This window comes from Theropithecus gelada, chromosome 15, assembly GCF_003255815.1.
Source record: "Theropithecus gelada isolate Dixy chromosome 15, Tgel_1.0, whole genome shotgun sequence".
Lineage (NCBI taxonomy): Eukaryota > Metazoa > Chordata > Mammalia > Primates > Cercopithecidae > Theropithecus > Theropithecus gelada.
In genome coordinates this window covers 42,619,473-42,644,574 of record NC_037683.1, presented here as the reverse complement: position 1 = coordinate 42,644,574, position 25,102 = coordinate 42,619,473, and the positions used below count along the sequence as shown (strand labels likewise).

Below are 25,102 nucleotides of genomic sequence, written 5' to 3'. Positions count from 1 at the left end.
TGGCCCAATCAGGCCCTGTGACAGCCAGTCCCTGGGCCCTCTCCCCGAGCTGGTCTGGACCTACCAGGCAAGGCCACCACCAAACCCTGTGGGTGTCTCCTGGCCCAGCCTTCCTGCTGCCTTCTGAAATCACAAAGCACATTACCATGGCCAGCCATGAGAGCCCACCTGCAGAAACAGCCCCAAACCCACGTTATTACATTGCTTTACTTCTCAACTGCCTCAAAAAGAAATCCCCACGCAACAACAACAAAAAAACCCCCACAGATTTATGGCCTTTTCACTAAAAATGTTTCATTAATTCCTACCAGACTTGAATTTACTGGGAGGCCAAGTGGTGTTCCTAGGCAGCCTTTACCTTTCTAGTTAGAGTTAGAAAATTCCAGTACCTCTAGGACGGCAGGAAGAGGACATCACACTCCCCAGTCCAGTGTCTAGGCCTCCCCTGCCCCATCCCTGCCCAGCTGCCACTCATCTGAGCAGGGTGAAGGGGCCGAAGGGGTGCTTCAGGACTCAAACCCCACCCTGCCAGCTGTGACAGAACCGCCCTGCTTCCCAAGGTTCGAGGGTGGGGGCCACACTCGGTGTCTTCTACCCCAGGAGCTCCTTCCCTCCCATAGCTGGGTCCCAGGAGACCAGGCTTCTGGTGCTTCCATTTATCTTACACAACCAGTCTCCAAGAGACAACACAAAAATAAAGCATCAGGTACTAATCTTATCTCTGCTCTTCCAAGTGTGGTCTGGGGATGTGGCATCAGCATCCCCTGAGAGTGTGTCAGGAACGCACAGGCCCCCTTCTAGACCTGCTGCATTCCATCCGGACCCCCAGGTGGCTCAGTGCACACTGAGTAGCACTGTCTGTGCAAGCAGGAGCTGGGATGGGGGCCACCCTTGGCAGGGGGAGGAGGGTTGGGATAGATAGGAACTGGAAGGAGACAGGGAGGGCCTCTGGGATGCTGGTAAGGCCCTGCTCCTTGATATGGATCCTGGATTCACAGTTGAGTTCAGTTTGTGAAAATTCACCGAATGCCACGCTTATAATATACATATTTTTTTTAGTGGAAAAATAGATAAAAGAGTTGGGGTGGTCAGCAAGTAGAGGCAGCTGGGAGGAGCTAAAGCTGAGCCAAGCTCTTCTGAGCGTCCCTCAGGGCAGCCCTGGGCCGAACTGGCTTCTTAGGTCAGATTCCAACCACTACATGGCTGCAGCGTCCTCAGAGGTCCCGTCTGTGTCATTCTTACCTCCCTTGCTGCCCTCCCCAAAGCCCCTTTCGGCACTCAAGGTGGCAGAGGCAGCCACCAGCTTGGCTTTGACTTAGGCAGGACCCAAGTCTGTTCTCGCCCCAGTTTTGGTAGAGCAAGGCCACAGAAAGCCAGAGGTTGCCACGGGTACCCACACCAAACCGGCCAGCATCAACTGGTTTTCCCAGCCTCTTCTTTTTTCTTTTTAGACAGGGTCTCCCCCTGTCGCCCAGGCTGGAGTACAGTGGTGCAATTTGGCTCACTGCAACCTCTGCTTCCTGGGTTCAAGTGATTCTCCTGCCTCAGCCTCCCGAGTAGCTGGGACTATAGGCACCTGCCACCATGCCCGGCTAATCTTTGTATTTTTAGCAGAGATGGGATTTTACTATGTTGGCCAGGCTGGCCTTGAACTCCTGACCTCGTGATCTACCCACCTCAGTCTCCCAAAGTGCTGGGATTACAGGCATGAGCCACCGCGCCTGGCCTCCCAGCCTCTTCATCCCACGTTTGCTCTGCTTTATCAGGGTCTGTCTTAATGGTATCCAGAGGTGAACACAATTATCCAGACAGTTCCATCACTCGTTCATACATAATGATAATGGCTCAGATGTATGAAGTCTTACTGTGTGGCAGGCACTAGGTGCTTTACATACATGATCTCATTTGATCCTCACAACCCTAATACTATCATCCCCATTTTACAGAAGAGGAAACTGAGGTTCAGAGATGTTAAATAAGGTAAACAAAGTCACACCTTAGGAGGTAGTGCCGCTGGGATTTGAATACAGTCAGTCCCACAGCAGAACCTCTCTCTTTGGTGCTCCTCCAATATACTCTGCAGAGCCATCGAAAATGAAATAACAGACTCAAACCACTGAATTGTACACATTAAAAGGGCAAAACTTATGGTATGTGGATTATATCTCAATTTAAAAAAATCTGAGACAAAAATTTTGGTAATATTGGCTGGGATAAGTGGTTACCACATCCCTAATAACTTTAGTTGACTTTTTTTTTCCCCTGGTATAAGCCTGCTAATAAAAAATCTGAATATTATTGTTTTCTAATGAAACATCTCAGTCATCTTTGTGGTCCAACAGAGCTCGTTTTAAACTTCTTCCCTGCTGCCTCGCAGTGTGTGATAGGGCTTCAGTCTTCTGTTCCGTCAGGTGCGGACAGTGAACGTGGCCTTGTCAGATGGTCGTGAAGGAAAGGCTGCCCCCGGCTGAAAGCTGGCCTTGGTGAATCACAGGGGCTGAGGGCACAGACTCGGGGAGTTAACAGGAAGCTATTGACTAACCCACGCCCAGGAATGCTTCTGAGAGCCCAGGAAGCTGTGTGAGGCCCACGCTGGGATCTAAGGTCCACCTGGAGCCTCCTCATCCTGTCTGCAAAGTCCCTTCTTACTCCTCCCACGCTCGAGCTGGGCTTTCTGCCTCAGATCCACAAGGAAGGCAAGTGCTTTTTCTCTTCCCCACCTGCTGGGCTCCTTGTCTGGGCGGACAGGGGCTGGGATCCCAGAGCCAGGTCAGCTCAGCTGCAGGGGTCCGTCCCTTCTCCCCGGCAGTGGGGCCCTGGCCCACACCCAGCACCGTCCTTGCAGACAGCTCCATGTCCACAGGGGCCACGTTGCTATGGTGACTCCACTACCCACACAGTGTCCAGGGAGACAGCACGGGGTATCGCTGGAGCTGCTCTCAAGACTTGCAGAAACCAGCAGTGACAGGCTGGGAAGATTCTGGAAAGGGTCAGAGGGAGTGGGGGATGGGAACTAAGAGAAACTGCGTCCCTAGCAGTAGCACTGTGTGTGTGTGTGTGTGTGTGTGTGTGTGTGCACTCACTCACACACGGACCCACCCTTGTCTGAGCAGAGGTGTAGCCCCTAGAGAGGCCTAATCTTGTGACTGTGATAGGTTTCTGCCTGAGGTGGTGTTCATGGTTTCTCACTGAGTTAGGCTGCTACATTGAAATCTAAAAGGGAGAAAAAAGCAGCATGTATATGGCAACAGAGCAGACAGAACTGTGACTTCAGCTGCACCATGTCTGAACCGGGCCTCATGGTCTACCTTGTCCCCTGTCCTTTAAGATTTACAGAACCCAGTGTGGGACACCAGGAAATTACACTGTGACGAGGATGCAAGGTGACAAGCTGTGATGCCTGTCCCTCCTCCTACATCCCTCCATGTAGCACTCTCCCTGCGTTCCAGGCGGCTTGTCTGAATCGTCTTGTTTAACCCACACTGCAATTCTGCAGAGGGAAAACTGTTACGCTCATTTTACAGATGAGAAAACTGAGGTTAAGTCACTTGCTGCAGTCAGGAGCTAGTAAGTGGAGGAGGTGGCAGTCGAATGCAGGCTGTTGTTGGAAGATCCGTGATCACTACACCACACGGGCCTACTTCTCCTTGCAGCTCCCTGCTTGGTGGGAGTTTGCTGGGAGCAGCCTTCTAGGTCCGAAGAACAGAATCCACGGCACCAAGTGAAATGAAGGAGCTGCCCACCCTGGAATAGCAGGTGGAATACAATCCAAATTGTACCCATCGGGGGCTGGTACTTAGGCTCTAAATTCAAGAGCTTTCACTTCCTCTTCCTGGGCAATATTGAGAATTAGTAAATAAATGGCCCCAGCCCTAACTCATGTACACATCTGTGCTGACCCAATTCGATCCAGGGTAGATAATCTATGCCTTTTCCCCACAGTCATGCGTGTGGACTCCCCTTTACAGAGCTTCTAAGACAGCCTTGACTGCAAATAAATTAATTCTCAGGGGCGGCTAGAACTGGGCCCCAGCATCTTTTCGGGCCCTCATCTTCAGAGCCAATGCTGGTTTATAAAGTGCTTTATGATTTATTCATACCAGCCTTCCCCAGCTTCCCAGGACAACCTTCCCCTCACACAAATGAGCGTGACTCCCAGAATAGAATGTCAGGCTTCATTAAAAAGAAAAGCCCTGGGTATGGGGGATGTCCCTGTTTTTGCTCCCCAGCCTGCGTCACCCCATGGTTGTCGAATTCAGGTCAAGCCTGAGAAAGCACCTGTGCTTTCATAGCCTTTGGCTTGTGAACAAGGCGAGATGTCAGGAACTTCTTTCCGGGAAGGAGAGAGTTTCTGAAGGCTGGGCAGCCCTTGATGTCTGCTGCAGGAGTCTCTGCAGTGAAGACTGAAACTCAGGCCTGCTGGAGGCATTCCCAGGTGGCCAATAGCAAGTGTTGAGGAGATGGGCAGAGTGGCCCCCAGGAGGGACTGGGGTCGTGGTAGAACGAGGGTAGGATTTTGCTCCACTGGTTCTCAACTGGGGGAGCGAGGCAAGCCCCTCGCCTCTCAGGGATGCCACTGAGAAAATGGAGTTGCCAAACTTGCCCACGGTATCTTTTTTTTTTTTTTTTTGAGACGGAGTCTTGCTCTGTCACCCAGGCTGGAGTGCAGTGGTGCAATCTCAACTCACTGCAACCTCTGCCTCCCGGGTTCAAACGATTTTCCTGCTTCAGCCTCCTGAGTAGCTGGGACTACAGGCGTGCACTACCATGCCCAGTGGATTTTTGTATTTTTAAGTAGAGACGGGGTTTGCCATGTTGACCAGGTTGGTCTTGAACTCCTGGCCTCAGGTGATCTACCCGCCTCGGCCTCCCAAAGTGCTAGGATTATAGGCATGAGCCACTGCACCCGGCCCCAGTACCATTTCCATTACTGTAATCATCATAGTGTCCTAAAACTTGGGGAGGAAGCCTAAGCACAGATGGAAGAGAGAAATCCTCACTTTCCTCATTCAACCTCATCAGGGTCCCTCAGGAGCAACCTTTTATTCAGGCCTCACCACTGCCCAGGAAAGCTGACCATAAATAAATTGTATGCTCATGAAATTGTTAGGCATCTCAGGGCATAAAAGTCATGCTGATGTAGGAATATCAGAGACTCAGTGGCCTTCACACTTCCACCAAAACTAGCAAGACTTCCATGTGCTTTGGTCATCATTCTCATGCCAGAAGGCCACACTCCTTTTTTTTTTTGAGATGGAGTTTTGCTCTTGTGGCCCAGGCTGGAGTGCCATGGCATGATCTCGGCTCACTGCAACCCCTGCCTCCGGGGTTCAAGCGATTCTCCTGCCTCAGCTTCCTGAGTAGCTAGGATTACAGGCATGCGCCACCCCACCTGGCTAATTTTGTATTTTTAGTAGAGACAGGGTTTCTCCATGTTGGTCAGGTTGGTCTTGAACTCCTGGCCTTGGGTAGTCTGCCTTGGCCTCCCAAAGTGCTGGGATTATAGGCGTGAACCACTGCACCCAGCCCCAGAAGGCCGTATTCTTTAGAGAACAACCCCACTGAACCATACCCACAAGGACTTTTGAGCATCTCAGCTTCTTTGTAAGCTGACTCCAGGTGCAGTGAAGCCAGGGACTTGCATCTTTTGTATTCACTTTCTTCACTCCCAGAAGGGCAGAATAATGGGAATTATGGGAAGGCCACACTCTTTTGGTCTTTTGGTGGGAATGAGCCAGTTCCAGGCTTGGAGTGAAAAACTCTTGAGTGGGAAGAATGAACCAAGTGACCCTGGAGCACTGGGGTTTGATGGCCATGGAGGTCCCTCCAGGAAAGGAGAGGGGCCTGAGCACACCAGTGACCTCACTACCCCCTCAGTTACTGGGGACTCGACCACACACTTCTCAAGGCACTGCCCAATTGAGGATAAAGTCAGTGTATCTGTAGACCTCTCCCTGGCTAGACAGCTCATGCTCACACTGAAGTTACTGGTAACAGGAACGATTTCTTGATGATGTCTAACAGTCAGTCTGGTTTAATCATTTGCAGAAATCCGGGGAGCAAAATCCCCTAGACTGTAAGATCTCAGGGGGCTTCCCTCCATGTGCTGTCCCAGAGCAGAGGGACTGGCCCAGATCCGTCCTCAAAGTCTGGGGTGTGAGTGGGGACTTGCAGCACATTTAAGGGGTCCTTCACTTAAGTGTCCCTCACTGCTAGTCTTCAGCCCTTATTATCCAGCAGTGGGCACACTGAGGCTTGTGAACAACAAATGCAGCCTAAAGAAGGCTGCTTTGCCAAAAAGGGCCCACAGTGCTCTCAACGTCTTGAAAGAAAACGGCACCAACAAAGGAGTGGCTTTTGGATTAATCCACTCAGCACCGATCTTTTGACCATCCCCTTCAGCTCTGGTCTTCTAGGCAGGGGACTGGATGAATTACTGCATCTGGGACTCTAAAGAGACCCAACTGGCTAACCCCATTTGGACAGCTCTTAGTCAATGTCCAGAAATAAATCCCAACTGGTTACTTCATTCTTAAAAAGTAAGTTCATGATATTTTCAACTGAGAGTTAGTTCCATACAACTATTAAGTGATTGCTAATACATAACCCCCTTTAAAAAAATTACTAGGGAGGCGGAGGCAGGTGGATCACCTGAGGTCAGGAGTTTGAGACCAGCCTGACTAACATGGAGAAACCCTGTCTCTATTAAAAATATAAAATTAACTGGGCATGGTGGCGGATGCCAGTAATCCCAGCTACTTGGGAGGCTGAGGCAGGAGAATCGCTTGAACCCAGGAGGCGGAAGTTGCAGTGAGCCCAGATCACACCATTGCCCTCCAGCCTGGGCGACAAGAGCAAAACTCCGCCTCAAAACAAAAAACCAAAAACAAACAAAAAAAACTAAAAGGCATTTCTTTGGGCATTAAAATTTTTAACATGTTAATTAACTTTAAAAATAATCTTTCTAAAATATAGTAAATAAATTACACTGCTTTGTACTTCATTAAATACATATATATCTCACAGGGATGATACAGCCCCCTTGGGGGCAACTGTTGGTTCTTGAATGTGAAGAAACATTAATCTTTTTTATGTATAAACCACATATATATATATATATATATATAAAAAGTACACAAACAGATATACATTATATTTCCGGTATTAAACTTTCATAAGAGGAATCGTTAGGAAAAAATGTCTAAAAATGCTCCTTAGGGGAACAATAAGGAAAAAACCATTCAAGAAAACACCATTAAATAGAAAATAACAATTATAGCTTTTACCATATAACTCAAAGTCAGACATACGAAGATCTATCATCATATTCTTTGATGGTTTTTGAGGTAGAGGGGAGGATCTGTTCCTTCTTAAACGATCCTGACCCTGACTCTTACCCTTGGTGCTGATGCTTTCCTGGATGATAACTTTTTTCCCTCCTTTTCTGTGTTACTTTGTCATTTCTCAGTGGGCTCTCTTCTAACGGTGGCCTGGTAAGTCCATTATCTTTTTTTTAAGACAGGGTCTTTCTCTGTTTCCCAGGCTGGATCACAGTGACGAGATCACAACTCACTGCAACCTTGATCTTTGGGCTCAAGCAATCCTCCCTCCTCAGCCTATCCTCCCTCCTCAGCCTCCTGAGAAGATGGGACTACAGGTGTACACCAGCATGCCTGGCTAATTTTTTTTGTACTTTTTGTAGAGACAGGGTTTCACCATGTTGCCCAGGCTGGAAGTCCATTATCTTAACTTTACAGGCAGTACTTATACCCAATGCCGGCCTGACAGTAACATCGTTCTTCCCTGTTGAGTTGAAGAACTACTAAATGGGTTGTTTCCTGCCTGTTCATGTATTTTCATGTATTTCTGGGTTTGCATCTGTGTTTTTGATGACTGAGGTCACCTAGGAAACTTTCTATCATATGCCACTGGCTTATGCAGAATGACTTACGGTGCAAAGTGTTTCAAAAGTCTTTTCAGAGACAAAGGATCCATCCAGGCCAAAGAGAAATATGGACGCATAGGAGAGCATCCCTCCAAGGATGATAAGGTTGTTCATGTATGGACTTGACATCTTTATCAGCCTGACAAGAGAAAGAGACAATAGATTTAACACAACTGTTAATTTAGTTATTCCTTCAACAGGCATTTTCCAAATGCCTGCTAGATATATTTTGTTGCTCAGGCTAGAGGGGAAAGAGAGAAACGGTAAGGTGCCATGGGGCCCCAGGGGACACATCAGCAGGAAGGCCCAAATTTCTAGTCAGATTTTCCCCAGCACCCAGGTGCTCACCCTGGAACCTTCCCCTTACAGAGAAATAACGAAAAGCTCTGTTTCCTCTACCCCTCTCCCCACCTGCTGTCTGTGCTTCACTAAAAGGCCTTAGACAACGATATATTTCTAATTGTTGCTTTCCTTGCCTCCTTTGTCAAGTTCACCCATTACTTCCCCAGGGACAGCTTGTCACATCAGCTTCTTCATCCATTAATTTTCAGTTTAAACAAAAGCATTAAGTCGACAGGTTTTTTGTTTTTGTTTTTTTGTTTTTTGGCTGGGGCTGAGAACTCCTGTCAAATCTAGAGAATGTGACATGTAACTTCAGCCACGTTCCCCACAGTGAGGAGAAAGTCCCACACCACACTCCCCAGCCTTGAGTGAACTGTGTCAAGGATGCCTAACTGTGAGTCTGAGGGCTGCTTAAGAAAGCTCACACTGTTCCGTGCACAAAGACAGCCACACATGTGGGCAGGACCACCTCTCCAGTCAGCGGGTGACAGAGGTAGACACCAGAGTCCCCACCCCACCCACTACCCTTGTCCTCACTAGGCTGCGGTGGGGAGCAGGGAGCATTCTTTATACTTCCAGACTCTGCATCTTTCTCTGTCATTTCCTCCTGGAACCCCGTGGTGACCCCCAGCTGCCCAGCAAGACAGGGTCATCAGTGGGCTGGTAGGTACCTGGCTCCTCCAGCACAATCAGCTCAGAAGGGCTTCAGGTTTCAGGCGCTCTGTGGTTGAGGGGCTCTTTTGCAGACTATAATTACGACCAATTGTTCCCCAACACTTTCCTTTGCATTCTGCAATTCTGTTAACCCTTCACATTTTAAACATGCAGTATGTCAAAGGGAGAGGGAAATAAGAAGCCTGCTGCTCTTCCTCTGTGGACGGCACCCTGGCTTTCAAGTTGGGAGCACCGGGTCCAGGGCTTAGACTTGGCCACTCCATAAAAGTGACACCTTGACAAGTCACTTAGCCTGGCTGAATTTCCTCACCTGTACATGAGATAACTGATCCTGTTAACTAGGACACACGTGATGTTGAGATGACGCTGGGTCCCTGGAGGTCCTTTTGTAAACCATCAACTACTTAGGTGCCTCCATTCTTATTCCTACAGCAGTCAGGGGAGGGGAGAGCTGGGGGTTGGGGCAGGCTTCTCAGAGGAGGTGGGCCTTATAGGACGGATTTAGGAAGAGAGAAGTAGGGGGAGGGATTGGGAACCATAGCAATATTTATTTTCTATCTTTCTGCAGATTTTAAAATAGCCAAGCCAGTTAAAAAACACAACAAAAACTTCACCTGGATGCCGGCCTGTTTGAAAGAGTGATGGTAACTTTCCCCCAGGAGGCCAAGAGGGGGTAGTTAAGGAATTCAATGAGTTTAGTCTTATGATGGGGCAACTTGCTGTCCTGATGGGACTTCTTGAGGCATGTGGGGTGTCAATCTAACTTTGAGAGCTGATTATGTGCCCAGGCCTGTGCCAAGTGCTAAGAGGTATGCTCAGCATTTAAGCTTTGTATAGAGTGGGCAAATATTGCCTCACTTTTTTTTGGGGCCAGTAGATGTGCTATTTGTTGTAAGTAACATAAAATAACAGGAGAAGAAAACGCTTTTCTGTTTTTCAGGAAATAGGTTTGACCTAAGCAATTGCTATCAAAAAAAGCCAAACAACAACAAAATAACCCTGGACACAGTAGCTCATGCCTCTAATTCCAGCAACTTGGGAGGCTGAGGCAGGAGGATCACTTGAGGCCAGGAATTTGAGAAAAACCTAGGCAGCATAGTGAGACTCTGACTCTAAAAAAATAATAATAAAATAAATAAATTAATTAATTAAAAAACCAAGCGCACACACACAAAACTCTAGAGCCACCAAATTCCTTCTTTGCAAGCAGGGAGAAACTAAAAAATCTCATAAACCAAAAAACCTGTTTTCTTCAGAATCAGGCTTGTTCCTCACAGCCCACGAGTTCCTGCAGTGTAGCTTCTGGGCACCATGGCAGAGCCACGGAACCATGTAGGCGGTCACGGTGGCTGTCCCCATGATGGCCCACGCTCTGCACCCCTGCTCATTCCACCAAAAGGCTTGGGGCTGGGTTAAGGGATTTGCTATGGACACCAAAGAAGCAAAACGCACTTGGTGAAAACCACCGCCTGGAGTGGCGGCCAGTTCTACCCACGACTGACCGGAATAACTCAGTCAGCCTCTGTCCTCTGGATAATTAAGGGCATGTGGTGGGGAAAAGAAATTAAGACAAGAAACCAAGGAGACAGTCTGCCACGAGTGGACAGCAGCACTCCGTCGCTGAACTTCAGGGCTCTTCTCTGTGATATGAGGAGTTATCTGGAGGGCCATACGGGATGATGGAAGGGAGGGCTTCCTGGCCATAACGAACTGTACCAAAGGAAATCCGTTTCACTGGACTTTGTGACCTCCTTCAGTGGTGATTCCCAGCGATGCTAGGGGATAGGGGCAAAGAAGTTCGGGGAATTCTGTCTTCTCTATCTCTCCTCCTGGACCTCCACAAACTACAGGAGTATATCCAAAGCTCTGAGAAGGCCCATGGATTTGGACTCTTCGATTTTATTTAACTTCCTCAAACTTCTTTGACTACACTCCTGTGCAACTACCAGCAGCCCTGCCTCTGTGTGTGTGTGTTCGCATGCGCCTACTCACACGCATGTAACACCTACAACATCCTAGCAACTGAGTAACACTTTGGGAAACTCTGCCCTGCAGACTTTTGTGGCCCGGGGGAATCTGTCATGTGGCACTCCTATACTGTGTCCACAGGCTTGTCAGTTCAGAAAGTGGCATCGCAGAGGAGGACGAGTGTGGCTTACTTCTGATTCCGGTTCTTGATGTTGAAGAAGAGAAAAGCACTGGCCATGATCATCCCGAGGATGGTGAGGGCAGAGAGGATGCTGTAGAGAGGTAGGGAGATCTTCCGCAGCTGCTCCAGGATGATGGTCTTGTCTTTTGGTGGTTCGGATCCTAGAGGATCAAGAGAAGACATCAGTGAGACCCAGTGCAAGTAATTCCCCGAGAACACCTTTGCCTTAGTGTCCCTGACATCCAGCCAGGCCCTATGCACAAACTCTACACAAGGCACATCTATCTACTGGGTGAGGCAGAGCCGGCGGTTGGCCAGTCTGCCCAACAGGGAGCCTGAGCCAGGACTTATTTCTTTCTCTAAATAGAATCAATAAAGGATTTGTGATGCATTTAATAGCCATTAGAAGACTAGAATTTGATTTGGTCTAATTACACTGTTGAAAAACTATCACCATTTATTCCCCAAGGTAACAACGGCCTGGAAGCACAGGGCTGGGTGATGTGAGTGGGCACCACCGGGTGCCTTTGGGGATGAAGAACTTGGCTTTGGCCTCAAGATCTCTGCTCCTAAACATACACAATAAATGATCCCTCCTCAACAGGATGGACACCTTGCCTGTTGGTTCCATGGTGACGCATACGTGTTTTGGCTGTGGAATTTCTGCTTGAATGTCATTGTTTTTTAAAAGCTCTATCTGGCTTTCTGTTTCCATAAGACTCTGAGTAACTGTGGGAGGCAGAAGCTACCTTCCTCTCCCTGCTGTGCCAGAACTGGCCTGGAGCTGTGGGATTCCATTTCTCTCTGTGACTGCAGAGGTGCGCTGCTCATTCTTCAAGAGCACCAGGAACCTGGGGGAACCCTGAGGGTTTCAGAGCAAATCCATCTTTCAGTCCTGTTTTAGTTTTAGCAGGCATAGGCTGGTTTGGGATGAGGGATTCAGGGACTCCCCCAGCTTCCTGCAAATCCCTCTTTCTTAGCTGCTATTTTAGGTCAGGTTTCTGCTGTGGAATTGTGAAACTTCAGGGCTTTTCTCTGCAGTAGGGGTACGTGGAATCAGCCGGATGTTACAAAGTAGCCAAGCCTGGGAATCTGGGAGCCCCACCAGGGTCCCAGTTATGCCTCTCTTCTTGGGAGACAAGCAGGAAAGGGGCAGATGTGGCAGCAGGGAGTGAGAACTCACCGGACTGTCTGTGTTTAAAACACTGCTAGCAAGTTCAAATGGGTTTAGAAATATTCAGTGGCTTTGGCTGAGCGCGGTGGCTCATGCCTGTAATCCCAGCACTTTGGGAGGCCAAGGCGGGTGGATCACTTGAGGTCAGGAGTTCAAGACCAGCCTGGCCAACATGGGAAAACCCCGTCTCTACCAAAAATACAAAAATAGCTGGGTGTGCTGGTGCACACCTGTAGTCCCAGCTACTCGGGGGGCTGAGGCAGGAAAATCACTTGAACCCAGGAGATGGAGGCTGCAGTGAGCCAAGATTATGCCACTGCACTCCAGCCTAAGTGACAGAGTGAGACTCCATCTCACAAAAAAAAAAAAAAAAAAAAAAGAGAGAGAGAGAGAGAAAGAGAGAGAGAGCGAGAAATGTTCGGTGGATTAAGAGTTTGAACCATCTAAGAAATTTAGGGAAGTTGCCAGGTTTGAAAACAGCGAGGAACCTGCTGGCGTGGTTAATGTGAAGCCTTAAGCAATTCCATGTAAAGTAACATTTATAAGAAAAGTGGCATCAAGGGCCAAAAGTCTGGGCTAAAGCAGACACAAGGAGATGGAGGTAACATCATTTCTTGCTTCCGGAAGTGAAAGCTCACCATCTGGAAGCTTCTTCCCCCTCTGTCCATCATCCTTCCCCAAACACCTGGCTCAGGTGCCTTCTGGCTACCAAATGCAAGAATAGTCCTGGGGTGTCTGTGAGTTCCTGGCTGGAAACAAGCCCCCCTCTGGACACTGATAAAGAAGACTGAGGTTTGGTTCACAGGTGATATGATCACTACTGGGTTTGGGGCCCATTGTGTAGAAACAACTCCAGAAAATTGACAACAGACAAGAGAAAGTTGTCCCCTTCTTACTCCTTCTTCTCTTCTTGCAAAATGGTGGCTCTACAAGGGGTATCTTAAGACTTTGTGGACACCAAATGCTTGGTTTATCATGAGTATTAGTAACAGCAGAAGTCCTGAGTTTTCCTTCTTGCTTTTCATCTGGTCCATTCATTCATTATTCATCCATTCATTACCATTCACTCATTCATTCATCATTAATGATGATTAATCACAATTAATAATCAACTCCCATCTGTCAGGCTGGGACTGAGCACCAATGATACAAAGATGTAAAATACACTGTCCCTGCCTTCAGGGAACTTACACACTAGCCATAGGAAAAAAGAGAAAAGTACTAATAAGCAATCCTATTTATTGAATGCCTATGACAGTCTAAGCAAGATATAGAGATTTTCCCACTTGATCCACCCAACAGCCTCATGCATAGTTAAGATTATTCCCATTTGACAGAGGGGGCAATGATTTTCTAGGTGTTACGTGGCTCTTACAGCTAGTAAGTGGCAGGATTTGAACTCAGATCTGCCTAACCCTGAACCTTGTGCTCTAACCACTACACAAACTGCTGCCAGTGATGCTGGGGTCCAGGTGATGTGATAACATCAGACAGGATGCCTGAGCAGGGAGCAGAGTGCAGTCCTGCCTGACGGAGTCAGGAAATGCTACAGAAAGGAGGCGACAAAGGAGCCGAGTCTCGAAGGATGAGCAGAGGAGTTGGCTGTTGGCCAGGAAGCTGAGAAGGAAAGGGCATCCTGGGCAGAAGGCACAGCATGAGCCAAGGCCCAGTGGTGTTTCAGGACAGTTGAGGAACTGTAAGCAGTTCAGCTGGGGGGATCTGAGAGAGAAGACAGAGAAGGGGGGAAGGGTCCTTTTACGGAAGACTTGGGGCCACAGCTCAGAGTGAGGTCCCGTCTCTCTGAGCAGTGGGGATGTGCGAGGCTCTGAGCAGAGGTGGCGTCGTAAGCCTGCCATGACAGCAAGGGCACTTTGACTGCTGAGGGCAGAATGGACTTGAGGAGGGAAGGCTAGCAGAGCAGTGAGGAGCCTCACTGGGGGCTGGTGCAGGGGTCTGAGTGAGAGCGGAACTCAGGCCAGGTGTGGATAGAAGGCCTGGGCTCTGCCCTGAACTGCCTGGCCTCTGTGTTCAGAGGCTGATTATTCACGGCCTGGGTAGTGGGGAAGGTCTGAGAAGCAGGGAGTAGGCCTGGCACAGCTGCTTCCTGTGTTCTCTCGGCCTGGGGGCAGAGCCTGGGGCTGAAAGGCAGGGCCTGGGCATCACCAATGAAGACCTGGTACCCTCTGACTGTTGTTTAGCAACTGTCCTGGCTACTGGTCCCTGCCCCACCAAATTCGTGCTTTTCCTGTCTGTTGTGCTTTGTGTCTTTTATTTATTTAGTGCTTCAATCTTTTTTCCAATGTGCAAACCCAGAGTCCTTGTTCAGTAAACCCTGATCTCCCCAGTCCAAGAGCAGACAGGCCGATCTAGGGGACCAGGGCTCTGGTGGTTAGAACAGGCTGTGTGAATTTGGGGAGTCACCCTTGAGGTAATATGTGACGATATGTCTGGTGACAGCTCCCTCAGTTGGGATAGGGAGGCTCACCTGAGTGTGGAGACCACTCTGGTTCTCAGAGGCTGACTGGAATTTTGCTTTGCAATGTTCTCAAGGCTGAATCCCTCAGATCCCGTGGAAACATAGGAACATGACAGAGTCTAATCAAAGGGTTTGTGGAAGAGCCTTCTCTGGTGCCCTTGCTTTCAAGAAGGAAAGTAAAAGCTCCTGGCACAGAAAGCCAATTTCTGCTGACCCAGTGGAATCAAAGTAACAATACCAGGGTGCTATGGATGTGGCAGCTTTCTCTATTGCTATTCAGTGACTAGACTGTCCATCCATCCATCCATCCATCCACTGTCCATCTGTCTACTCATCCACTTACCCTCCTACCCATCTATCTATCCGCTTACCCATGCATCCAACCATCCACTTGATCAATTCATCCAGCCATCTACCCAGCCATCTGTCTACCCATCTACCTGTCCATCTATCCACTCACCCACCCACCCACCCACTGACCTATGCATCTATCCAGCCATCTGCCCATTCACACACCCATCCATGCATCCACCCTACCATCCATCCATCCATCCATCCATCCATCCATCCATCCATCCACCCACCCACCCACTTGGTCAATTCATTTTGTCATCAGATACCACCAAGTCTCCAACATGCGTCAGACCTTGGCAGGTGCCAGGAATTTAAAGTCAAATAGGATCCAGTCAGGGACTCATAGCTGAATCACCTAGTAATATCAATGTAAAGTGACAGTGGCCATAGGAGAGGCAGAGAAAAAAGACTGCAGAAGCAAAGAGAAGGGAGTCATTAGCTCAGTTGGATGGTAATTAAGGAAGACTGCACAAAAGAGGTGTCATTTGAGCTGGTTGTAGGAGCTGAAGAGGAGTTCTCTAGCAGAGGAGAAGAAATAATCTTCCAGGAAGAGCAGCAGATAGACAGGCCTTATTGTCAACCCAGTCAAACCCTTTGCCAGAGGAGAAGATAGACCTAAATTTAACAGAGCTACATTTAAAAAGAATTACTCCTGGCCATCCAATGGTTTAAACACCTCAGTGTACACTTCATACAAACTCTAGTGACCCATTCCAGGTACTGGAGCCCATACAAGTGATTGGAGCCCTGTGCTCAGTGATTGAGTGTATGTGTTGAGGATGTATCCTTGACCCCAAAAAGCCAAGGATGCTGAGCTTGTCCCTAACCCTTAGACAATGTCCAGGCTTGGGAACAACTGGGCAGGCCCCCTCCTCTGAGAAGCCCAACTGCCTTACCTTGGAACCTGATGGTGTCATTGATGATCTCCAGTGTGTCGGCCACAGCGTTGTACTCTCCCACCTTCACCTCCCTGCTGTCTGTGGGGAGCAAGAGACAGTGGTCAGTTAGATTGGGACTTGGGTTTGTGTCTGGGTGCTCCTATTCCAGGCTCTTGCTCTCCTCACAGGCCCTGGGTATATTCTTGCAGGCTTCCCTTTCTCCAATGCCTCTTCTGGTTAGAATCACAAAACTTCTAACCTGATCTAGGCTGGAACATTCTCTCGTACTGTCTCTGTCTCATCAACTGGTTGTCCATCCTTTGCTTCACACCTCAAAGATGGGGAGCCCAGGCTCCCTACAACTGTACTCTATCTGGTATCAAGTCCTTCCTGGCCACTGAGCTGAACTGTCTTCCCATAACATTTCCCTGCTCTACTGGCTCTGCCCTCTAGAACCACACAGATCACTTTTGCTCCATCTTCCCTAGGATAGGCCCAGATACTCGAAGACAAAGACAGGTCATTCTGCTGACATCACCCCCCAACTCCTCTTTACACAACAGCACTTCAATCTCCCTGCTCCTCCACCCCGACCCCTCCTTGGGCCACATTCCACAAAGTCAGTCTTTCTGTAGGATATAGACCCAAGGACTGACCAATGCACTTTAGGCATGATTTGGTCAGCAGTAAGTAGAGGGCACCATCCCCTCCCTCATTCTGGAGTTCACATTGCTATTATATGCATCCTCAGGTAGAATTAATACCTTTCAGAAGCCACATTGCTCTGCTGTGTCATACTAAGCACAGTCTCCTACTGCCCTTGGCTCCTTGCACTTGTTCAGTGTGTTTTTAAACCCAAGTGATACATTCAAATTTACTCTCATCCTTCTTGCAGTTCTTGGTGGGTTTAGTTCATTGTTTTGGTCATCGTCAAGGATAAAGATGATGAGGACTGGCCCAGAGTGGTGGCAGAAGAAATGGAGAGGTAGATCAGATTTAAGTAAGGTTTCTTTTTTCCAGGTAAAATCAGAACAATTGAGCGATCAAATGGGAGATGAAAAAGAGGGGCACCAAGGTCATCCGAGGTTCCAGTGGGGATAAGGGGTTTCAGTTCCCATCCCTGGGTGGGGAACCCAGGAGAGGGGTCCAGATACAAGGGGAAGAATAATGAGTTCCATCTTGGATGTGCTGAGCGTGGGGTGCCTGTGGAGCATCAAGGCAGAGATGCTTTTGAGTCTAGAGCCGAGGGGAGAGGTATGGCTAGGGGGTGAGCTGGAGTCATTGGCATGGAAGCTGGGAATTAGGGTCGGAGGCAGGAATGAGACCCCCAGGGAAAGTGAGCCAAGTGAGAAGAGGAAAGGACCAAGTGCAGACTCTGGAGGAGCCCTGACCCCTGGGGTGGGCAGAGCAGAGACTGGGAAGGGGTGGCCAGGACGCAGGAGCAGGGTGCTGGGAGGGAGTGGGCACCTTAGAAGCCAAGGAAAGGCACACCTTCACCACTAGCCACAGTGCCACATGCCACAGAGAGGCTGGGAGAAGCCCCTTGAGCAGGGTCTGAGGATCTGGCATCTGGGAGGATACCGGTGACCACAGATGAAGCAGATTCAGCGGAAGGTTGTGGTTAGAGGGATGGAACAAGGGGCAGTGAGTTTGAGGTCAGAGATAGGGCCCCCAGGGAAGAGCAGGCTTGAGAAGGGTGGGGAGCAGGTAGGAAGGGCTGGGGGCATTGACCAAGCCTCTATAGTGTGCTGGATCAGTGCTATTTTATGTACATTTTCTTACCTAGCTAAAACAGTGTGTGGAGTAGGTGGTCTCAGTCCCACCTTAAAGACAAGGAGACGGAGGCTCAGACAGCTTGTGGCTTTGCCCAGGGCCCCAGTGGTAATAAGAATAGAGCCCAGACTCAAACCCTGGACATTTTCCATAGCCCATGCTCTTCCCTGACAGGGGGCTGCCTCAGTGGGATTCCTGAGAGGTGACAGTTTGTGCCGAGTGCCCACTCCATGGACCACTTGTGCCTCCTGAATGTGGGAAGCATAAAGAGAAGGATCATCCACCCATCCCCAGACGAAGGCCTCTGTGAAGTGCAGGTGGGAGCTGCAGACCCTGGCCAGCAAAATGCCTAGAGGTTACATAGGAATTTCAAGGCGTACCCTGAGGAAATGCCTCCTGGGGCTCTAGCTTTAAGTGAATTTCTTTGCAGAAATGCAGGTGCGCTGCTGGTCCCTTAGAAACATTCAGAAAACAGAACAGGGAATCCCCTGAGCCACACTTCTGCCTGTGTTCCTCTGACCGTGGGTGGTGGAAATGGGCTGTAAAAGTCACTTCCCTCTCCCCACAAGGGTCCCCGCCATTTAGGGGGCATCACACTGCGCAAGCGGCTGTCGCTTGCCTGGGTCACCCGGCCCCTAAATGTCACATTAGCAGAATCTGCTGGGGGCTCCAGCATCCCTGCGCTGGCCTTTTGAAGTCCTGAGCCCTGCAGATGCCCCAATCAGGTCCTGCTGCTCAGAGGAGGCCCTGATTTATTTATTTGATGCACGGAGGCAGCGCATGAAATATGCAGGTTGATCAGAATCAATCAAGAGTGGGGAATGGTGTGGCTGGCACCCCACCGCACCCCGGCCACACAGCCTGCTCCTCTGACTCACACGCCCTGCTGTATGCACCGTCCCACGGCACTGAAATAATACTCAGCTTCCCACTGACCGTAATCATCATAATCTCTCCCTGGGGGCAGTGTTGGAGGCTCACAGGCGCTTCACAAGTTCCTGCATTTAGTGCTCACGGCAAACCATGAATTGGGCATAATTCATCCTGGTCTAAAGAGGCAGGAGGAGCCTCAAATAGGTTAAGTACCCACTCAGAGCCACATGCTCAGCAGTGACCCAGCGGGCTACTGAACATGGGCCCCCTAGTGCTGAATTCAGCATACTTTTACCCCCATACTGAGCAGGGCTGCCAATCATTCAGCCCACATTTGTTGAGTGCCTACTGCGTGCCGGGCTCAGCTCACGGTATTTCATGATAAAGAATCTCTCAAAAGCAGCACTGCAGGTGGTGGGAAGTTAAAGTCATTCCCATGTCCTCGAGCCAGGTGGCCTTGGACATCCTGGATGCTGGAGAGATGTCTATACTAAATCCTCTAGTTTTATCATTTCATTCATTCATTCAACAAACATTACTAGACACCCATTATGTGCCAGGCTCTGTGCTAGGGGCCAGAGATATAGAGATCCTTTTTTTTAAAATCACAATTGCAGACCTTGCATGACTGTATCTGTAAACTGGGAACTTTAGAATTGATAAGAGGGTTAAAAACGAGAATATATGCCAAGTTCCTAGCTTGGAACCTAATTCATGGTAAGTGTCCAATAAACTATAGTTATTTTATTCATGATGAAAGTAACTGTGGGCTCTATGTGAGGTCCCCAAGCACTCTTCATATTTTCTTCCTGCCATCTGTTCCCCACCATGGTTCCTCCACTTGGGAGGTAGCTTTCCCTCCCTTTACCAAGTTAACCTGTCCAAGCCCTACCCGCCTCTTCCAGGAAGCCTTCCCTGAGTACTGTTCCTCCCATCCCAGTGTCCTAGTTGCTGTGGACTCAGGGCTCTGTGCATGACAGCTCTTCATGTTGAAGCCATGTCCTATGTGCGTCCAGGGCTTCTGATTCCTGCTGGTCAGCCTTGCTTCTGTTGTCCCAGGCAGTATAAAGTCTCATCCCCTGCACTCTGCTCAGGGTGCCTCCTGGGTCTGCAGATGGAAGGACTGTGTCCCCTGTATTCACCCACAGTCCAGCCAGGCGGTGACCATGATAGGCACACAGCCCTCTCAGCTCTTGGGCTTGTTGTTAACTCCTGTGCAAACAAGGTCAACCGGTCTATATCCAGTCTGTAGCCAATCTTATTTGGGGTGTAATAACTGCCAGGGGTAGACTTGTCTTCTCACTTGGTTCTGGCTCCAAACTGGGGGAGCCAGAATGTGTCCTTTAGAATTTGATTGTTGTTGAAAATACGCACACTGAGACACAACGTATAACTCTGGGGGATGAAACAAAAGATGATCTTGGCTCAACAAAAATCAAAGATTCTATAAACGTACTTAATTATAGGACATCCCTCCCAAACTCAGGCATAGGAAAGAGCTAGGAGACAGGAGCCTCAGAGCTGGTGCTGGCTTTGCGGTCACTCTGGGAGTAGCCCTGGGGAAGTCCCATCCCCCACCTGGGTCTTGCTAAGTGAGGGGGCTGCAAGGGAGATCTCTGTGGCCCCCAACTCCTGTTCAATGATTCTGCAACTGCTTGGAAAGGTCCTCCTCATTCCAAGCTAAAACCTGCTCCGTGTGACTTCCCCTCATGGGTCCTGGCTCTGTGCTGGGGCCCCAGGTCACTCTGGCTCCTGCTCCTGACTGTCCTTCGGACTTGGAACCTGGCGACCACGGGCCTCAACTCTACTCTTCCCCAGGATGAACAGCCATTTCTCAGGAAGTGATTTTTCACTTTCACCCCATCCTAATCTGCTTCCTCTCCCTCTCCCAGCAGCACCCCTCAGCAGCACAGAACAGAGATGGACTTTGTGCTCTACTGTCACAAACAATATGCCATTGCCACATTTTTCATACGTTTAGTTAACTGACCTTCGTTTTGAGATGTTTAACAGGCTAGGTGGACACTGAGCAAATACCCTGGGGTGTAATAACTGCCAGGGGTAGATGTGTCCATGATCTAGGCAAACTGGCCCAAGGGCAAGAGCTAAGTACCTGAGGGGACCCAGGTCATACACAATAGGCTATCGGCCCTGGGAGTACCTTTTCTCTTCTTCTTGGCAACCTCCCTCAGGTCCTTCAGAATTCATCTCGGGGCCAGGTGTGGTGGCTCATGCCTGCAATCCCAGCACTTTGGGAGGCTGAGGTGGGCAGATCATGAGGTCAGGAGTTCAAGACTAGCCTGGCCAACATGGTGAAACCCCATCTCTACTAAAAATACTAAAATTAGCCAGGCATGGTGGCACGTGCCTGTAATCCCAGCTACTTGGGAGGCTGAGGCAGGAGAATTGCTTGAACCTGGGATGGAGGTTGCAGTGGGCTGAGATTGTGCCACTGCACTCCAGCCTGGGCAACAGAGCAAGACTCCACCTCAAAAAAGAAAAAAAAATTCATCTCAGATGCCACTGCTTTCAGATATCCTTCGTAGTTTCTGCCAGGTAGACCTGAGTGCCCTCCTCTGAATGCCCACAGCTGCCTGTGCCATCCCTTATCACGCATCGCACCTTGCTGTTGTCTGTGTCTGCTGCTCATTGCACTGGGTGGGCTGTGGGCTCCCTGAGGGCAAGGATCGCATCTTACACCACTCGGCCCCACCAACCCCCATACCCAACCGGTGCCGCCCAGCACCTGGCAGGTAGGGGGTCACTTCCTAGGAGTGACAGGAAATAATTGTTGAGAAACTTCAGAAGCACAAACCTTAGGACAAAAACCAAAAGCGTTTATCTACATCAAAATTAAGAACTTCTGCTCAGTCAGGACTTGAAGTGAGTTTACAGACAAGTGACAGAATGGGAGAAGATACTTGCAAAGCCTAAAGCCAATAAGGGATTGCTGTCTAGATTACATAAGGAGCTTCTGCAGACCGACAAGAAAAAGACAGTAACTTCAAAGTAAAAATGGTCAAAGAGCTGGGTGCGGTGGCTCACACCTGTAATCCCAGCACTTTGGGAGGCTGAGACAGCGGGAAGATCTCTTCAGGCTACGAGTTTGAGACCTGCTTGGGTAACATAGTGAAACTCCCACCTCCAGGAAAAAAAAAAAAAAAGCTAGCCAGGCATTGTGGTGCACGCCTGTAGTTCCAGCTACTTGGGAGGCTGAGGTGGGAGGATTGGTTAAACCTGGGAGTTCAAGGCTGCAATAAGCTATGATCGTGCCACTGTACTCCACCCCAGGCAACACAGGGAGACCCTGTCTTTCTTTTTTTTTTTTTCTTTAAAAAAAAAAGGTCAAAGGATCAGAACAGACAATTAACAAACGACCAATAAGCACAGAAAGAAATGTCCAAACTCATTAGGAATCAGAGAAATGATACTTAAAGTCACAATATGATATTACTTTATACTTTTAGACTGTCAAAAAATGAGGGATCCAGGAAATCCCAAATGTGGGTGGTGGGTAGGGACACAGGAATCCTCTGCCAGTGGGCATGGCCATTCCGAAGAGCAACCTGGCAGGTTTTGGGCATGTTCAATGCGCACGCAGCTTTTGACTCAGCAGTTCTGCCCTTGGAAACCTGTCCTAAGGAAATTCCCAGTTGGATCCATAAAGGGACATGTGGAAGGACATTTACTAGTTGTGAGGGTGGAGAGTTGAAAGTGAGCTGGGTGTCCGTCCCAGGGGCCTCGATGCGTGAAGTGATAGGTGCACCCCGCCGTGGCTCCTGCAGGGAGTGGGAGGAGCCATGCCTAGAGGCACGCCCAGGACCATGGAGATGTCTTCAGAAACAAAGTGCTGAGTGGAAAAAACAAAACTGAACAGAGAAGATACCTAAGCCAGTGGCACTGATGTACGTGGCAACACGCAGCTTGTAAGCACACATACAAACACAATATGGGGTGTTTGCCTTTCCTTGGGGGAGGTAGGAGTGGGATATGGGAATAAATGAGGGAAATAAGGGGGATAAATACACACAAGAGGGACTTTCACGGACCAATGACAATGACTGCCCATGAAATGAGGTGTGTGAATTGTGTCCTAAAGAAGCGCAACTGCACTTTTCTCAAGAAATTCCTGGGGGGAGAGTGTAAATCTGGGGTCATTGTTAAGAGTGCCCAGGAGAGGAGAAGGAAGCCAACAGTTGTTATGACCCTTCTCTGTGCCAGTCACTGAGACAGGAACATCATAGCCTCACATCATCAAGTTCTCAGTCACTCTCAAGGCAAGGAGAATGATCACCTTCTATTTATTTACTTATTTTTAACTGAAATGAAGGCTCGAAGAGACTGAGCTTCTTTGCCTGTCTGCCAATGATCAGGCACATCTGCTTCAAGCCTATGTATTTTCCACATGAGAGGGAATGAGTTCCCCATCACTGGAGGCATTCAAGCAGTGGGAATGTTGTATAGGAGAATCAGGGCTCTCTTCAACATGGAAGGTCGATGACTCAATGAAATCCAGTATCTGTAAAATATACTGTCTTTTGGGTCACCTTTTTTAGGCTCCCTGAAAGGTAAATCCTGGAACATGAGGGCTGGGAGGTGTCAAGGCTAGGGTCAGGCTGGAAGAGAGTCCACATTCCCGTGTGTCCTTTGGTTCCTGCAGGTCCACAACCCTGCTGGTATATCCTGCAGGATTATGGACTGTGACTCCACTCTTAATTATATCAAGTTGAGTGACAGTCTAACGAAATGGCCTTTCCAGACCCATGACTTGGTGAAGTGAGCTACAATTGCAGGCCTTCACAGACGAAAAGGTTATTAAAAACCAGCCTCAAGAGTCTCAAAGTAGGGTCAAACTAGCCCTGAAAGTATTCTAGTAGGTTCTGGGAAATCATCTTCCTGCTTTTATAGGCACTGGCATTCGGCCAGAGAGATTATGAAGCCCTGGAGGATCCGGGACTGTATCTTATTCAACTTGGTTTTCCCCAGAGGACTTGGTAAAGCGCCTGGCAGATGCTCAGGAAATGCGCACTGAATACAACCGTATCTGTTACCCTGAAGACCAAATGGTAATTAATGTCTGCAAATGGGAAGGACAAGTCTCTCTTTCACTAGGTACGTTCTGAATGACAATTACGTCGTTAGAGTGAAGGAAGACCCCTTCCCTTCAAATCAGGTGCCAAAATATAAAACTCCAAAGCCTGAGCCCTTTATGTTGCATAGAAGCAGTGTGAAATTCAAGCACTTATCATTCCCCGAGATTCTTACAAATAGGCCTAATGAAGGCAGGGTCGGTGAGTTGGAGCGGCAGATGCTGAGTTTTCTCTAAGAAAGGCAAAAACAAGGCTCTAATCACAGCTTCACTCAACTTCCTTCCCTGCTGCAAATTCGGAGCCATGTTTAGACTTCGGCAGTAACATGGATACTTTTTTTCTCCTAAGGGGAAAAAATCCAATTCTCTAGTATTCATCCTCATCTCCACGCGGTGTCATGAAAATCAGCCATGGCATCAGGGAGGAGCATGGAACCTGGAGCTGAAAGGGGTTCAGGCCTGAAGCGTGTGCCCAACAGGATGCTAATACCTGCCTTACCTACGGCCAAGGGTGGCTCCCTAAGAATAGCACCTGCCTGAGACAAGGGGAAGAAGGCACGCAATGTATTTGGAAGGTGATCCTAGGATGCACTGTTAGTGGTGTGGGGGAGTGAGACAGGGAAGGGAGCCAGGACAAGGTGCATGAGTGAGCAGGTTTCTTTGTGGGCAACCGAGGTTCGGTCCCACTGTGGGAGCTCTGGGAAAAGAGCCAAACACACCTGGGAGTTGCCTCACCCAAGGGGAAAGGATGCTGGGGTATTTATCCTCCCGTTCTCATCCATCACTGACACAGGGCTGCTCCTGGAGGCATTAACTCCCTGGACAGCTCATCACACAGCTTGGACGGCCTATTCAATAATCCATCATGGTAGATAAGGCACCTCTGAAACCCTTTACATTTGGAAAACCAACTGTTGTGTTGATATGCACATGCCCCCTGCATTCTGGTGGCTCATTTCAGTCCTAAAACAACATAGGTCCCTCTATTGGAGCAAGAGGATCAATGTCTATTTAAAAAACATGTAGGCCAGGCGCAGTGGCTCACACCTGTAATCCCAGCACTTTGGGAGGCCGAGGTGGACAGATTGCGAGGTCAGGAGTTCGAGACCAGCCTGGCCAATATGGTGAAACCCCATCTCTACTACAAATACAAAAATTAGCTGGGCATGGCGGCACACACCTGTAGTCCCAGCTACTCAGGAGGCTGAGGCAGAAGAATCGCTCGAACCCAGGAGGCAGAGGTTGCAGTGAGCCAAGATCGTGCCACTGCACTACAGCCTGGGCAACAGAGTGAGACTCTGTCTCCAAAAAAAAAAAAAAAAATCATGTAAACAGGAGCATCCGGACTTTATTGAAGGCCCAGCTGCGACCCTC

General features: G+C 49.1%; 1 protein-coding gene across 1 annotated transcript in view; it reads right to left on the bottom strand.

Moving 5' to 3' along the window:
* Positions 1–25,102, bottom strand: part of GABBR2 (gamma-aminobutyric acid type B receptor subunit 2) — a 426,464-nt gene that overhangs the window by 98,822 nt on the left and 302,540 nt on the right. Inside the window, exons 9-11 of the mRNA XM_025360393.1 lie at positions 16,012–16,092; positions 11,122–11,272; positions 7,952–8,084 (exon numbers count right to left, since the gene is read on the bottom strand). Coding sequence (XP_025216178.1) covers positions 7,952–8,084; positions 11,122–11,272; positions 16,012–16,092 — 365 coding nt within the window. The remainder of the gene's footprint in view (positions 1–7,951; positions 8,085–11,121; positions 11,273–16,011; positions 16,093–25,102) is intronic.